This window comes from Natator depressus, chromosome 5 (assembly GCF_965152275.1).
Source record: "Natator depressus isolate rNatDep1 chromosome 5, rNatDep2.hap1, whole genome shotgun sequence".
Taxonomy (NCBI): domain Eukaryota; kingdom Metazoa; phylum Chordata; order Testudines; family Cheloniidae; genus Natator; species Natator depressus.
Window position 1 is genome coordinate 41644678 of NC_134238.1, and position 17860 is coordinate 41662537.

At 39.2% G+C, this 17860-nt stretch overlaps 1 protein-coding gene across 2 annotated transcripts in view; it reads left to right on the forward strand.

Annotated features, from left to right (window-relative positions):
- The window catches only part of SREK1 (splicing regulatory glutamic acid and lysine rich protein 1), a 58013-nt gene that overhangs the window by 20378 nt on the left and 19775 nt on the right, over positions 1-17860 (forward strand). For both annotated transcript variants that reach the window (XM_074952643.1, XM_074952644.1), the window contains exons 3-7: positions 4251-4366; positions 12610-12774; positions 14767-14945; positions 15620-15750; positions 16903-17017. In XM_074952643.1, the coding sequence (XP_074808744.1) occupies positions 4251-4366; positions 12610-12774; positions 14767-14945; positions 15620-15750; positions 16903-17017 (706 nt within the window). The remainder of the gene's footprint in view (positions 1-4250; positions 4367-12609; positions 12775-14766; positions 14946-15619; positions 15751-16902; positions 17018-17860) is intronic.

Genomic DNA, 17860 nt, shown 5'->3' on the forward strand with positions numbered 1-17860 from the left:
GGATTCTGAGGCCTTGATTCGAGAGTGTTTTGTCAGATATGTTGTCTTTTAACATTGCTATCTGTGGGAAGATGGAAAAAACTTTTTTTTTTTGAGGGACGGGGGTGTTATTGTGTTTTGTTTTTTAACCTTTACACGCTAGAATGGCATTCTCATTTAGATGCAACAGAAAGGGATTTTCTAAGAAATGGTTTCATCCATAAGTTTGTAGTTCCCAGTGATTAAACATACTAGGAAAATAATTTATTCTTCTAATCTCCAGATTAGATATGAGCATAAAGTGTCTTTGATTGAAGATACTTGTTCATCACTGAAGCGGGATTTTTTTCTTTCTTTTTTTTTTTTTTTTTAAATTATCCAGCAGTTTATAGTACAAAACACAAGGAAACTGATCCCTTCTGAACACTTGCATGAGGATGGAATCTTGTGACTAATACACTATAATTTTACTGGTATCAGGCCTAATCGTTATTTACACTAAGGCCACTTTACATTGCTCTGGCAAGCCATGTCTGCCCTACAGAGCCAATGCTATCATAGCTGTGCTGGCATAGCTCTTTTGTGAACTTGCAGGGCACATTGATAGAAGGCGTTTTCTCCATGTGTAAGAGCATCACCTCCCTGAACAACATTCTAACAAAAGCATTTTTCTGTCAGCATAGTTGTATCTACACTGAGGCTTTTGACAGCATACCTATGTTGCTAAGAGATGGGGATTTTTCACACTTCTGACCCAAATAGTTATGCCAGTATAAATGTGAAGTGTAGATCAAGCCGCTGATCCACTGAAGTATCTTAAAATGGATATAAAAGTAATTTACACCCCACTTAAAAGGTCCCTTTGTAATGCTAGAACAGTATAAAGGGGCCTTATTGCAAATGAGAATCAGATCTGTCATTTATTATTGAATACTGAAAGGTCATTAAAACCATTTTAAGGCACCGGCATACATTGAAATAAGTCAAGAAACTGATCTATGAAGTTGAAATGATACACTTTTTAAATAAATACATATATTTGGGGAAAGCATTTCAGTTCAACTTTTAAGGATTGACTTCACCCATCCCATAGCAATATGCATTAAGAAAAACATACAAGCCTTAAACCTGATGTTAAACAGATGTCAGATTGTGCAATAGGCTAAATGTTGTTTATATTTTTTCTGGGTTTGTATTCCTTTTTTATAAAAAAGATTAAAGAAGGTATAAAATATATATTTACTCAAGAACATAACCAGTTCCTTATTAGCTCTTAAATTGATTTTTAATACTAAATAATCTGATCAGCTTTTTACTGAAGTTCCGTTGGAAAAAAAATGGAAGTTTTTTTGTGGGAAATTTCTGAAATTTCTAAACTGTTTCCATTTTTCGGGGTTCTAAATTGATTCATTTTTTGGGACAATTTCCACAGCATTTTACCGTGGGAAATTTTTGTTGAATATTTTTGAGCATGAGTTTGATTTTAAAAAATCAGTGAAAATATTGAAGAAACATCTGCAGAACCCAGATGTTCATAATTTTTCATGAAAAGATAATCTTTGAGAAAAAGGCACTTTTTTTTTTTTTAAAGTAAAACTGTGTGGAAAAACTTTGACCAGCTCTACTTAATTTTTTTTAACATAGGTGAGAAAGCAAAAGTATTAGGGAAATGTCAATAAAAATTTCAATTTAAAATGCATGGTATCCACCTGGCAGACTGCTATAATAATTTACCGTATGTGGTCATGAGTCAGCAAGTTACTTTAGCATGTACCTAACTAAATGTATGAATAGTCCCAGTGACTTCAGTGGCATTGTTCTTACGCTTGAAGTCTTGGCACATGCTTAAGTACCTTTCTGAACTGATGACCCTCATTCAACTAAATATTTAAGCATGTTCTAAATTCAGTCCCTATTCAACAAAGCACGTCAGCATGTTAAGCATCTACTTAAAGTTAAGTATATGTTTAAGTGCTTGCAGAATAGGGATAGATTTAAGTGCATGCTTAAATTAGGCATGTGCTTACGTTCATTGTGGGGACTACATTAGAATGCAGTGTTACTATCTTTAGCTTCCTGTAGGTGGATCCACCCGTGTAAAGTCCCATTGACTTTGTGGGATTTTATGTAGGTGCCACATGTAAACACGGGAGGATATCTCCGCAGGATTAGGGCCTTATTGATCTGTAATATGGACCTTCATGGTTAGTTCATGTTTCAACAGCACTTTAAAAACATAAATTACGATTTCCCCAAAATCAGCTGTGTAAATGTATACCTAATTTGCATGCACAGTTACTGTGGTTATGTATCTAAATATCTGTTTAGATGCATAACTGACAATTTGTACAAGCAAATACCTGCTTTTTCATGAGGAGTCACGCAAATCCGGCATTATAACTTCACATGCTATTGCATGTCTAATTTTAAAACAAAGCCTGCAAAGTGCTGTATTCCTTCTAAATACAATTTTGGCTTTAGATCAGATATGTTTTTAAAAAGTTACGGAAGAAGTTACTGTGAAGATAATTTTCAGACCCTAACAATTTTATTTTATTTTATTTTTCTCTTTAAGATAGCAATGTGGCTTGATCTGTTGTACGTTATGGACCAAAGTTTCACAGAATTTATCTTAAAGTTAAATAGCTGTGTTTGATTAATAGGAATACAACATAAATTCTAGATGAAATTGTGTGTGTGTGTGTGTGTGTGTGTGGTTTTTTTTTTTTTTTTTAAATTTCTTTCATTCCACATCTATTCCCATTAAAATGGATTTTATTTAGATTTATTTTCTTTTGGACAGAGTAACTCAAATCTATTCTAGAGCTGCAAATTGTGGTGCATATTTTCAAAACATTCTTATAGTCGGATAACTCCCGTGGGCTTTAATGGGAATTGCACTGCCAAAACTTTGCATAGTGCTTTGAAAATTTACCCCATATTTTACTTTTAAATCAGGAGTCCTTTTGTATGTATTCATTATAAACTCCTGAAGTTAGAGATCTGTAATGAAAATGTATGTGCAAATTGTAGTAGTACCAGACGAGTACTGTTCTAGTACTTATAAAGTTCAGTATTGTAGAAAGCCATAAACACCTCTAAAATGCATGAGGTAATGTATGAGGGCTGTTTTATGGTTACTTTGGCAATTTGGAGCAGATTAGGAAGTCCTTAATTATTTCGTGTGATTAGGAATTCTCTGGCAGTTTTTCAGTTCACTGTTTCTATTTTGTGGTGATTTAATTCCCTTAAATTGGAAATCAGTATTTGCATTTAGTAAATCGTTTAAATAGTACAGAATTTAATGCTCTGAAGATTTCTTAGTCCAGCATTTTTGTTATAACTATACATATAACCATCATTCATTTTATTCAGATGAGAAATTATTTTAATAAACTGTTGGCATGACAACAGGGGGAGTTTGTTAGTCACAGTTGGAATATATATTTTTTATGAAAGTGTAGTGCATTTAGAAGGGAAACATAATTGAGCAACTATCTCAGTATATTTACAATTAGACGACAAGAGACTTAAGTCTCTTGTCGTCCCAGTTACATTGAGACAACCTAGAAAGAGAAACAGTGTAGGTCCTTTTTTTTTTTTTTTTCGCCCTGTTGACTCTACCTGCAGTACAGAGTTTGTATGGGGTCATTGGTAATTTTTGTATTTTATTTATTTATTTATTTTATTTTTTATTTTATTTTATTTTATTATCAAAAGCAGGTAGCAGCCGTAAAAGAAAAGGGACAGATTTCAATTAGCACATTTTTTTTTTTTAACTAATTTGGTTATTTGCCATTTCTGGGGATTAAACTTTAAAAAATGTTCTTCTTTTCTGTATCTGATGTTCTGTGTGCTATTAGTGATGCAGCCTACACGAACGGTTGTCATGTGTAACACAACTTTCGATCACCGCGAAAACACCGCCCTGGGAAAGCGTCCATGCTTGATATCGTTTGGTTCATGAACATTAAGTTTCCAGTACAGGTGACCCATAGCTCAAAGTGTTAAATAATTGTCTACATTATTCAGTTTTTAAAATAATCCATTAATGAGATTGCTAGTCTTTGAAGTTTTGCTCACTTTTGTTTTTCCTAGTAGAGCAGGGTAAAAGGAAAAACTTAAGTTCTTATTTGTTTTTTGTAAGGATCTGGTAGATTCATTTTTCTTTACTATTTTTTTTAAGTGCAAGGGTAAATTGTAAAATCATAAAAAGAATAACATTGGTTTGTTGTTCAAACTCTCTCTAACACTTCCATTTGCTTCTCCAGGTAAAATCCCAGATGAAGCCAAAGCCCTCTCTTTATTGGCTCCTGCTCCTACTATGACAAGCCTGATGCCTGGTGCAGGGTTGCTTCCTATACCCACACCAACTCCTCTGACTACAGTAAGTAAAATTTAATCTCTTTGACTTGGAGTTAATAAACTGTTCTGTTTCTTCTAGCTCCCTCCTTCAGCCCAACCAAGAATTCTCCCCTTCTGGGTTGAGAGAAAAGGAATAGCCCAGTCCCATGACATCACACCCTGCCTAATAAGTCAGTGAAGACACTTAATCCCACTGTCTTGATTTTTCTCAAGAGGTCAGGCTAGAGTATGGCCAGCACATTCACTGTTTTTCTTTATTTCCAAATTCCTATTCTGCAAAGTACTGGGCTAGATTCTCTTTGATTACGTCCATCTTAGTTGGATGTATATAAATAGGGGCAAAATCTGACCCAATGCACATACTACCAACCGCTCCCCTTCCCCAAATAATAATAATAAGGTTTAAAATACTAGAGTTAAACACATTCAATCCTTTGGAAGGCTAGAATGCCACATTAGGATACTCAAGCACACTCCCTCCAGTGGCTGGGGCTGTTGCATGTTGGCCTCAAAATGCTATCACTGCAAAAAGAATGGAGGCTTTTATATTCTCTAGCTTCTACTTATTGCATATTGAACTTCCCTTCTGTTTCTGCTAACCCTTTCTGGCAGCAACAGGCTACCATCCCCCTTCCCTCTCCACCAGGAACGGCAGAATAAGCAGACCTTCCTTCAACAAAACTGGGCTTAATGGGTCTTCCCTCTGTTCCCCTGTCATCAGCCCCACGTTGTTTGAGGAAATGGGGCCTTGAGCTACTGACCTTGCTGCAGCTCCGCATTCACCAGAACGGTTGTTGGTACCATCCTAGATTTCTGCATTGTGCATTTGACAGCACCACTACAGACACTGGCAACAACAGTGTTCCCTTGAATGGCTCCTCAGCAAACCCTGTTACTGGCATCATTACCAACACCTTCAACTTCTTGGTTTGATATTGGTCAAACCTCTAGAAGAAATGAACATTCTAAGGTCTCTTCCTCATACACAAAATGGCATAAGAAAAGCAGGCTTGGCTAAGGGCTCAGGCAATAGTTTCAGAAACACTGGAAAGGACCCTTTTCTTCCTTCTGGTAAGCATTATTCCTTTTTAGAATATGGTGATTTCTGCCTTATTAGTCCTTGTAGACCATGTGAATATTCATAAAGAAGCAGTAGTCATCAAGCCACTAGTTAGACACGCATCATAGATTCATACTGACCTTCTGCAAACTAATATGCACAGTCTGACACCGGCTCACCCTAGTAGTTGTATAAGGGACACTGTAGTGTTTTTAAAATGTTCCTTTTAAAAAGAAAAGACAAAATTCCTGCAAAATTATTAATAGTTGAATCCTTTTGTAATTTCCTGTAAACAGTACCCATCCTCGTGGACATCCCAGGGAAATTTATTAGTCAAAAATGTTGTTACTAATACTTCAACCCCTTGTGCCCATAAATGCCCCTGCTCCAGCCATAAATAATCCACTGTTTGGATTTTGAACCAGCTTAATCTAATCACCTAGCACAAATTACCCCTGTTTATTATAAGTCATCTTCCAGAAGTTAACTATTCAGTTTATCTGTGCTCTTGGAATTTAGCCAAGAGAACCTATTGAACTTTTAGCATTTTTAATAATTTTTTAGAATCTCTGCCCAATTCTACTCTCAGAATTTTCTGTTATTAAAGTAATTCAGGAAGAATTTAAAAGACACATTGAGCAGTACTAAAATAAATACAGGTACTAATTTTTATAGCACTTAGAATGATAGAATAGACCTACTGTTTAGACTGTTTAGGAGTTATGACATTTGTTATACATACTTCTTCAGTAGCAAGGAACTTGCTTTGTTCTTTGTGGAGAAGACAATGCTTAGATTTGGACTCAACTAGTCAACTGATTTTACTAACCACATAATGTTATGGCATCTGTCATGTGAGAGATCACTTCCATATTTTGGAAATTGAAGGCATTATTCCACTTTGATGCTGCAGAAAATGACTGACTAAATTTAAATTGTAAATTATTTTCCTTACAAAAATATAGTTGAAGATAAATGGTAAAGAAATTTTGTCCAGAGGATATTGGCTTGCATAACCTGTTGTATGCCTTTTCCACTTCTCTCATTCAATTAAAAGCTTAGCTAACCTTTCCTTTGAGTGGATGGATGTACCGTATATACTCGATCATAAGCTGGTTCATTTATAAGCTGCCCCCCCACCCCCCACCCCAAAGATGGAAAAGTAAAAATGGAAATTTTTTATGACGCGTTCATGACCCCCTATAATTCAGGGGTCGGCAAACTTTGGCTCCTGGGGCTATCAGGATAAGCTGCTAGCAGGCAGAGACGGTTTGTTTACCTTGAGTGTCCACAGGCACGGAGGTCAACCTGAGTAAATAAACTGTCCCGGCCCGCCAGCTGCTTACCCTAACGGGCCGGGACAGCAACTGGTGGGGAAATTTGGGGGGGGGAGGTCATGGGAGAAGCTGGAGGTCAGGGGAGTAACCCCTGTGACCATCCCACACATGACCCTAGCCCAGGACCCCCACACTCTCCCCATCCCATCTCTTCCACCTTCGCTGGGATGGGTCAGGGGAGGATGTCTCTGGCCTGGCCACAGCCTGCTCCGGCGGGGGGGGCTGGGTGGCGTGGCCACAGCCTGCCAGCCCCAGAGCAGTAGCTGCCTCAGAGGCTGGGGGGAGAGCAACGTGGCCAGAAGCGGAGAGACTCTGGCCCCGCCTCTTTCCTTCTGGCTCTGCTGCCTCTCCCTGCCCACCTCTCCCGCTCTATACCCGTTCATAAGCCGACCCCCTTCTCTGATGCTTCCCTTTTTTACTAAAAAAAAATTCGGCTTATGAACGAGTATATATGGTAGTTTGTTTAGAAAACATGCAGATTAGGAAAGTAAACACACCTATCAAAACCAGGAAACTTCTAACCCCTTGCTTCAGGCTTTGCATATTCCAACTTTATTATCTTCCCTTGTCATTCAGTCTAAGCAAGGCAAATATTTCTCATCAGAGATTTATTTCCCCCCCCACCCCCCCAGCTTACGAATGCTTATAAAGGCCAAGGAGACAACCATCTGTGAAATCTTTGTTTCAGTCGTTCTCTTGCATGCTAATAAGGGACATAAGGTAAAAAAATGAGGTTCAGCATTTCGTGGTGGATTGCGACTCTTTTCAAAGACCTCTAATGTTTCTGTCACTGGGAAATAGCCTTCTCCAGTGTGTAGTGAGTTCCTGGTGACAAGGATGTAATGTGTTGCACTAGGTCACAATTTTGTAGTGTGATGAGTGCCCTCTTCTGATGCAGGGGCTCTTGGCTTCCCTCCAGAACCAGTTGGAGTTGAGGGTGATCAGCACTTTGCAGGATCAGGCCCTTAGAGCAGGGGTAGTCAATTATTTTTTGTCAGGGTCTAAACTTCTTGGTCAAGGTATAGTCAAGGTCCAGACTCCAGAGAAAAATAATAACAATAATGATAATAAGTAAATAAAAAGATTATGAAATGTGTTCAAAAGCATCTGGCGGTCCGGATTTGGCTACCCCTGCCTTAGAGCCATCTGGCATATTAATTAATAGGTTTGGATCCACTTTAATTCCCCTGTAAGTGGATGGATGTAAATGTGGATGTTTTAATATATTTTAAGAACTTTTCTCATCAACACCCATGTGGTTGTTGTGTTGTTTCAGTTTTAAAGATTTGTTTTTAATACTGTCAGTGTATGTTTGGGAAACTAGATTTGCTGTAAATAGCACTAAGGTACTTTCAGACTCATGTACGAGAGAAGACCATTATTCTGAGCATTTTTATCTCTGGTAGTTTACAGACTAAAATGAAAAGGGTTTCCAGTCCCCTAAAGTGTATTTATTTTTCCATTGCAAGTTCAGATTAGATCATAATACATATAGTACCACCAGAAAATATTGACCTTTTATATGCCAGATAAAGGACTGACAGTTGGGCTTGTGTAAAGCATTTGACAATATTTGATGTTTGTTTAGAAAAATTGTAGTTCTGTATTCCTTATGGATTCTCCAGAAGGTAAAAGGAGTGAATACAAAGCCAAAGTGAGCTGCTGTTTGCCAGTGAATATGTTTTGGCACAAGAGGAAAGGGTGAAATTTGGTGCCAGTGACATAAAACTGGAGAATCATTAAATTTACACTAAAACTCATGATTTCCATTCTGGAATTAGGAAAATAGTGATTTATACATGATCTTAGAAAATACCTCATCCCTGCATTTTGAAAAAGGAGCAGATCTTAACTACTTGTGTTTACATTACATCTTAATGGAGAGTGTGTCTGATGGAGCAACTCCTCCCATTTCTCCATTTATAATCCTATATATAATTGTGCAGCATGCTTACATGGAATGCTAGTATTAGAAAAGTCTCAGGTACTTTAATTGTTTTTAAAAGCAATTAGTGTTTTGTCTGTTTTGGAAAAAATAAGTAATTATCTCCTGCTCTTTGTTTTATTTCTTTCTGTCATCTGTCCTGTTTCCCACTCTTTCCCCCAGTCAGTTACATGTGTTTCTCTTTTGCCTGATCTCCCTACATGTGCTTTGTTGCTGCCTGTTTGTCTTTGTTATGGGCATATGCTGTTTGGCCTTTTGGTTCATTTCTCTGCTCCCCTGCAGGCTGGTCCTCCGTTTCCAGAGGTACGCTGTCTGGTGGTCCTCTTCCCCACCTGCCTGTTTCCTTTGTTCCCTGAACATTTTTCACGTGGTGAAGGGCTCCCTGCACCTCTCATGCTAGTGCATGGCAGTTCCATTCCCTGAGAGCTATTACTCTTTACTTTCCTCCTCCTCTTTTTTCTTATATTGCAGTAGCCCCTGTGGATGTAGCTAGGCTGGCACATCTTTGTTTTTAGACACCTGGACCCATGTAGAAGCAATTGGAAACAAGGAGGAAGTGGTACCATGTTACTTACCACGTCTCTGTTGCCTACCAGTTAGTCCTTTACAGTCCACAGAATTACTACATTATGCTGTTCGAATGCTAGAATTCCAGATTTTCCACCAGCATAAGGAATATGAAAATCTAGCAATTGTCAAGATACTTGTTAAAATCACTTTGGAATTCAATTGTGTGTATGTACGTAAGGGAAAGTGTGATAGTTATTTGAATTGTTGGATTTTTAAAACCTAATCTCTCTCAATCTACCAGGGATAGAAACAACTGCCATATACTTGCTATGGAATTCTATTTTTCCGGTGGTACATGGTGTTCATTTACCTCTCATAGAATCATAGAATCATAGAATATCAGGGTTGAAAGGGACCTCAGGAGGTCATCTAGTCCAACCCCCTGCTCAAAGCAGGACCAATCCCCAATTAAATCATCCCAGCCAGGGCTTTGTCAAGCCTGACCTTAAAAACTTCTAAGGAAGGAGATTCTACCACCTCCCTAGGTAACGCATTCCAGTGCTTCACCACCCTCCTAGTGAAAAAGTTTTTCCTAATATCCAACCTAAACCTCCCCCACTGCAACTTGAGACCATTACTCCTTGTCCTGTCCTCTTCTACCACTGAGAATAGTCTAGAACCATCCTCTCTGGAACCACCTCTCAGGTAGTTGAAAGCAGCTATCAAATCCCCCCTCATTCTTCTCTTCCTGCAGACTAAACAATCCCAGTTCCCTCAGCCTCTCTTCATAAATCATGTGTTCCAGACCCCTAATCATTTTTGTTGCCCTTCGCTGGACTCTCTCCAATTTATCCACATCCTTCTTGTAGTGTGGGGCCCAAAACTGGACACAGTACTCCAGATGAGGCCTCACCAATGTCGAATAGAGGGGAACGATCACGTCCCTCGATCTGCTCGCTATGCCCCTACTTATACATCCCAAAATGCCATTGGCCTTCTTGGCAACAAGGGCACACTGCTGACTCATATCCAGCTTCTCGTCCACTGTCACCCCTAGGTCCTTTTCCGCAGAACTGCTGCCTAGCCATTCGGTCCCTAGTCTGTAGCGGTGCATTGGGTTCTTCCGTCCTAAGTGCAGGACCCTGCATTTATCCTTATTGAGCGTCATCAGGTTTCTTTTGGCCCAATCCTCCAATTTGTCCAGGTCCCTCTGTATCCTATCTCTGCCCTCCAACGTATCTACCACTCCTCCCAGTTTAGTATCATCCGCAAATTTGCTAAGAGTGCAATCCACACCATCCTCCAGATCATTTATGAAGATATTGAACAAAACCGGCCCCAGGACCGACCCCTGGGGCACTCCACTTGACACCGGCTGCCAACTAAACATGGAGCCATTGATCACTACCCGTTGAGCCCGACAATCTAGCCAACTTTCTACCCACCTTATAGTACATTCATCCAGCCCATACTTCTTTAACTTGCTGACAAGAATACTGTGGGAGACAGTGTCAAAAGCTTTGCTAAAGTCAAGAAACAATACATCCACTGCTTTCCCTTCATCCACAGAATCAGTAATCTCATCATAGAAGGCGATTAGATTAGTCAGGCATGACCTTCCCTTGGTGAATCCATGCTGACTGTTCCTGATCACTTTACTCTCGTCTCTCTGGTGTTGCACAAGATCTATGACTGATCCTCAAGACTAATGCTACTTCTGTAGTTCTGGACCAGGACTGAATAAGAAATATTTAGACCTCAGCCAGTTTAGGTCCCCCTCTGAGCTTTCACATTAGCAGTGGGTCCAAGTTAGAAAAGCTTTAGGCTGAGATTTCAAAGCCACGCAGGGTATTTGGATGCTCATTTTCCTTTAAAATGAAGGAGAATGGAGTGTCCAGTTACTCCTATTGGGCTCTCCATAGTGCCTGTAAACATTGCAGCCACAGCATTAATCATAAGAAACTCCTTCGTTAAGCAATATTAGTCTTTCCTCCCCCAATTTGTCAGTTTTTATATTAATCTGGGAAAAAGACTCAAATCTAATCACGTGTTTCACAAAAGAAAATGTAGACTGGTCTCTTTCTCTATAAGACGCTGGAGGGGAGGGATAGGATACAGAGGGACCTAGACAAATTGGAGGATTGGGGCAAAAGAAATCTGATGAGGTTCAACAAGGACAAGTGCAGGGTCCTGCACTTAGGATGGAAGAATCCCATGCACCGCTACAGACTAGGGACCAAATGGCTAGGCAGCAGTTCTGCGGAAAAGGACCTAGGGGTTACAGTGGACGAGAAGCTGGATATGAGTCAGCAGTGTGCCCTTGTTGCCAAGAAGGCCAATGGCATTTTGGGATGTATAAGTAGGGGCATAGCGAGCAGATCGAGGGACGTGATCGTTCCCCTCTATTCGACATTGGTGAGGCCTCATCTGGAGTACTGTGTCCAGTTTTGGGCCCCACACTACAAGAAGGATGTGGATAAATTGGAGAGAGTCCAGCGAAGGGCAACAAAAATGATTAGGGGTCTGGAACACATGACTTATGAGGAGAGGCTGAGGGAACTGGGAATGTTTAGTCTACGGAAGAGAAGAATGAGGGGGGATTTGATAGCTGCTTTCAACTACCTGAGAGGTGGTTCCAGAGAGGATGGTTCTAGACTATTCTCAGTGGTAGAAGAGGACAGGACAAGGAGTAATGGTCTCAAGTTGCAGTGGGGGAGGTTTAGGTTGGATATTAGGAAAAACTTTTTCACTAGGAGGGTGGTGAAACACTGGAATGCATTACCTAGGGAGGTGGTAGAATCTCCTTCCTTAGAAGTTTTTAAGGTCAGGCTTGACAAAGCCCTGGCTGGGATGATTTGATTGGGGATTGGTCCTGCTTTGAGCAGGGGGTTGGACTAGATGACCTCCTGAGGTCCCTTTCAACCCTGATATTCTATGATTCTATGAAGACTTGGGAGGGAATTATGTCATTCTTGGCAGCATAGCTATGGAATTCTTGTTTATTGTCTCGTGCTAGGAAGGTGCAGTAGACACAAAGTAGAAAGTTGCCTTTTCCCTAGATGCCAATTCTACGTTTATTAATATCATGGGCATAAATGTTCATGTTTTATGTTCTGCAGGGGAATTCTGCCATTACCTTTCTGTTTGATTATGCTATAGCATCACTGGCCAAAAAGCTTAAGCAAGACGGTTACTGGCCATATTTTGGAACATTTAATATATGAGAGGCTAGATTTGGGGGATAGAATTTTTGCAAGGTGAGGGTTTAACTGTAAAAAATATTGTCTGTTTGTACTGAATTTGTATTTTGTTTTTTACTTGGATGTACTTGGGATAAAAGCCTTGCTGGGACACACAGTCTCCCATTGTTTATAAATCATGGTTTTTTTTGTTTGTTTGTTTGTTTTTTTTAGCTTAGTGTTTCACTTGGCACGTTGGGAGCTATACCAGCAGCAGCATTGGACCCTAACATTACAGCACTTGGAGAAATACCACAACCACCAATTATGGGAAATGTGGATCCTTCCAAAATTGATGAAATTAGGAGAACAGTCTACGTTGGAAATCTGAATTCTCAGGTACCGTCCTTTTTGTCGAATTTGAAATGTTAAAGGAAGATGTAGTTTTTAGCCCGGGGTGGGCAAACTATGGCCCAGGGGCTGCATCCAGCCCTCCAGACGTTTTAATCTGGTCCTCAAGGTCCCGCCGGGAAGCAGGGCCTGGCACTTGCCCCACTCCGGCACTCCAGCCGGGGAGTGGGGTCAGGGGCTTGCCCCACTCCATGTGGCTCCCAGAAGCAGCGGCATGTCCCCTCTCCAGCTCCTATGCGTAGGGGCAGCCAGGGGGCTCTGCATGCTGCCGCCGCCCCAAGCACTGTCCCCACAGCTCCCATTGGCTGGGAACCATGGCTAATGGGAGCTACAGGGGAGGCACCTGCGGACAGGGCAGCACGCAGAGCCACCTGGACGTGCCTCCACGTACGAGCCAGAGGGGGGACATGCTACTGCTTCTGGGAGCTGCTTGAGGTAAGCGCCGCCTGGAGCCTGCACCCCTGACATGCTCACGCTCCCCAACCCCCTTCCCCAGCCCTCCGAACCCCTCAGTCCTAGCCGGAGTACCCTCCTGCACCCTGAACTCCTCATTTCTGGCCCCACCCCGGACCCCTCACCTCCTCCCGCACCCCAGCCCCCAATTTTGTGAGCATTCATGGCCCGCCATACAATTTCCATACCCAGATATGGTCCTCTTGCCAAAAAGTTTGCCCAGCTCTGGTTTAGCCCATGTCATTGTGATTTATGATCTTAAACAGTTTTGAAAAGACCCATATGTGCATAATGAGTTTGTTCCACATGGTAAAAATAGAAGATAATTCAAACAAATAAAAAAAAAAAAGATGCTCTTGTGGTTATTAGTTGTGTTGTGAATGCTTCTTGGGAAAGGGGGGAAGACAGCCTGTAGAGTTCACTACTTCAAAGAAACAAATACTACAGATTTTGATGGTTTTATCACTATGTACGCTGAAATAATGATGATCTGCATCAGAGTATAATAAACTGATTACTTCAGGGATTATGAAGGAATTTGTGTCACCCCCCCATCCATGTACAGCATTGCTCTGTAGGATAGGTGCATTGTGGGGAAGGAATTTACCTTTTTCTCAGGTATGAATAATTGGCCATCACAGGAGGCTGGACTTGGTGGATTAGTTGTATAATTTAGTATGAAGAGTCCTCTGTATCCATAACAGGGAAACAAAGTTCTCTTCCTTAAATGATCAATTATTTACCAGAGGGTTATTTAAATATGAAAATGCCACTCAGTCAAGAGTAAATGTGGCTTTTGTTTTGTTCGCCTAACTATATACCTAAGTAGAAAGTTACTACTGAGATGAGTGCCATTCTAAAACCCTGGATGGGTGAATAGATAGAAACAACATGTTAAAAAATATTATTTTGATGCACTTTCAATCAGTATATGTAACACAAATGAAATTATTCAATTTGAAATATAAAGAAATTCCTTTTTAATTGATGATTTCAAATATACTACCCTAAAAAAAGCAGATCCATATGGAAATACGTTTATTATTGACAGGTCTGATGAGTTCAGGGCTTGCGATGATCCTTTCCTTCATTTCTACAGGCAGTTGGAGGGGAGAGAAGGATAAGCATTTTCACCTCTCCTTTCCTTGATTATTTAAATTTGTTGGATTAACATACCTCTCTTAAAATGGTTCATCCAGAAATGTCTTTCTTTTTTTTTTAAATAATGTATAGTTTCCAAACATCACCCTTTCAAAATATCTTTTGTATTAGTGGCACCATTTTAAATAGAAGCAGACTTTTTAGATGTGTGGAGAAAAAAATGTGATCCTTCCTTTTCTAAATTGGCTAGTTTCCAAATAACTTTTATGGGGAAGGAAAGAAATATAAAAGTTTTGGTCCACGTTGCCTTTGACTAATGAAATCTTTTTTTCCTAATCTCTGAAGTTCTTAGGTTACCTGGTATGTTGGATAAGTGTTTTTCATTACATATTTTACTTCACCTGAGCTTTTTGATTTTTTTTCTAGACTACAACAGCAGATCAGCTGCTTGAATTTTTTAAACAAGTTGGAGAAGTGAAGTTTGTGCGAATGGCAGGTGATGAGACACAACCAACACGGTTTGCTTTCGTGGAATTTGCAGACCAAAATTCTGTACCTCGTGCTCTTGCCTTTAATGGAGTTATGTTTGGAGACAGGCCACTGAAGTAAGAAATTAAACACAAAATATCCAGATGAATTCTGAATGAAAGATTTCTCAGTATATTTATAAATATGTCTGTAATTATGGCTCTCATCTGTGGAGGTATGCCATACAAAGCAGTTTGCAAGGCCTGTATTAGCAGGGTGCTGCTTTCTGTAGCCTTTGATACCTGTTTTACATTTTCAAGAGTGAAAGTTACTTCCCCTGGATAAAGGTATAGTGTAGAACAGAGCAGCCTATACTAATATTTAATCTCTGAGGGTGAAATCTATCACCGTGTAGATGACTCACACTAGGCTCTACTTAAGCCCTAAATATGGGGCTTATGTGGTAAATAGGTTTCAGGATATAAATTTCACCTTTAATTTAAAAAAGATTAAATTTCTTATTCTTCTATTGTTTGAAAACATGCTTGTATGCCACATAAATATGGGCATCACCATGTATATTAATGCATTTATTCAAGGTAAAAAGGTTTTAGGCAATAAAAACCAGGTATTATGTGTAAATACTTAGATTGTATTGGTGATTATAAGGAAAAAAATCTATAAACAAGCTAATTATGGATAGGCTTCAGTGTATATTTATCTTGTTGGTTTTTTTTAATTCTAAATCAAGTTTTTTAAAAAAAAGTGTGCACAAGCATAATTTTAAAGCTAGGTTTGTTCCTTACTTTAGAATAAATCACTCCAATAATGCAATAGTGAAACCTCCTGAAATGACTCCACAAGCTGCTGCCAAGGAGTTGGAAGAAGTGATGAAGAGAGTAAGGGAAGCCCAGTCTTTCATATCGGCAGCTATTGAGCCAGGTAAATCCATTATGTTCGCTAGTTAGGATGAAACCAGTATATCTCAATCTGTGTATCTTGATATGCATTTATAGAGCATTTTCAGACAGAGAAAAGGACTCCCTCAAGATGAGCAGTATTTGTCTTTGGTAAAAGTTGAATAATCAAAATTGTTTTCTTATTTGACAAGCCGGTGGAATCCAGGTTTCTTTTCAAATTTGTTTTGACATATTTTATTTTCAAAGATTTGTTCAATGAATGCTGTCAATAGCTTAAAATTGTAAAGTCAGTACTATTATACCACCTAATAATGCTTAATGCTAGTGCTGTTTTATGTTCAAAGTGCTTTACAGACATTACATTTTTCACTCTATCAATTCTTTGTTGTCCTCCGCTTGTCATTAAAGAATAGGAATTTGTTTATCTTTTTAAAAAAACTTTTAATTAAGATAACAATGAAGATTTTTCATAGACCTTTGAGATGTTTCATTATCATTAACAAACCTAGACACTGCATAATTATCTGCCCTGGACAAAACTGGAAGACACAACACTCTAAAATTTCCTGGTTATTTCTTTAATACTTTAATACTACTCATAGTATCATCAGATGGGACCTGATTCACTGCCCATCAAAGTCAGTGGGAAACTTTCCATTTACTACAGGGTTTTTGGACCAGACCTTTACATACTTCTCCAGAGGGTTGTGAGGATTAAGTAGTTAATATTTATACAGTGCTTTGAAAATATAAAGTACTTTAAGTGCTGAGTGTCATTTAAATTTTTGTGCACGTTTTCAAAATTGCTACTCTGAATTTTGTCTATTCTCAGAAGTTAATTTTTTTTTTCAGAAAAGGTAATTTATATAATTGAATAAGCCAAGAAGAGAACATGTTGTAATCTTGTGCATTGTGGCAGCAACATAAATCCCATTCCTTACTCAGCTAGCTGTTTATAATTATCTGGTTTATGTGTACTGCTGCAGGATGGCTGCACTCAACGAGTATATGCAATGACTTTCTTGGATGTTTCTGAAGGATTTTTGCAAAGAAGGAAGATGTGCAGAGAGTAGGCCCATTGCACTATATGTGGTACATTCCACTTGTGCCAGATTGTTAACTGGGATCTTTAAATGTTCTGAGCTTACACTGCAAAGTGGTTTTTTCCTCTCAGAGTCTGGAAAGAGCAGTGAAAGAAAAGGCGGTCGATCTCGTTCCCATTCTCGTTCAGAGTCCAGATCTAGTTCAAAATCCCGATCTAGAAGGAAAAGATCACGCTCAAAACGCAGGTGAGAATGCTTTCCATTTTGCAGTAAGAGATTACACTGTGTTTCTTGATGGCAGTAGCTTTTGAGATTGTCTTTGAATTCTGAGCCAAGAATTGCTGGGAGAGATTTATTGAAGTACCTGATACTGTTGACTGGACCAAAATAAGAACTTTATGCGTTTGGGCAGATTTTCATTCCCCAAAACCAGACAGCCATCATGGAAAAGCTATTTTGGGATAGTGTTCAAAAGATACAGGACTGATTTCAGTTAGAGCAGATGAAGATAAAATGCTCACATTTGAGTAGCTTGATTTTTGTTAAATCTTGAAAGGTCTCGATTTCAGAATGTGATACAATTAATTGTGCTTTGCTGGTGGACAGTGTAGTCAGATTTTTTTCCCCCTATTGATGGCCTGGATTGTTTGATGGTGTGGTAGCTTTTGCTGGTATGATACTCCTAGTATCCCAAAATTATAAATATTATTCAACGGACTCAGTCTGAAAATGCATGTGACACACAAACCCCCCACCAATTCTGGCTAAATTTTAACCCCCACTATTTTGGTCTGAGAATTTGTTTTGATTTTTAATGTTTAAAGTTTGGTTAGGTTGTAAATTCCAAGTCATCTAAATATGGAAGTAAAGTTGTCTGTATACTCTTAAAAAGTTACCTGCAAACTTTTTTACCCACAAATGAGACAAGGGTAAACTCCTGTTATCTCAGTTTTGGAAATGTCTCCTAAAATCAGAATTCCTGTTGTCTGAAACTTTTGATTATCCAAATGGCTATGGGGATATTTCTAAGTTATGTACCCACTACCTCAGATAGCAAAAGAGTGAGAGAAATTTAGCATAGAAGTGAAT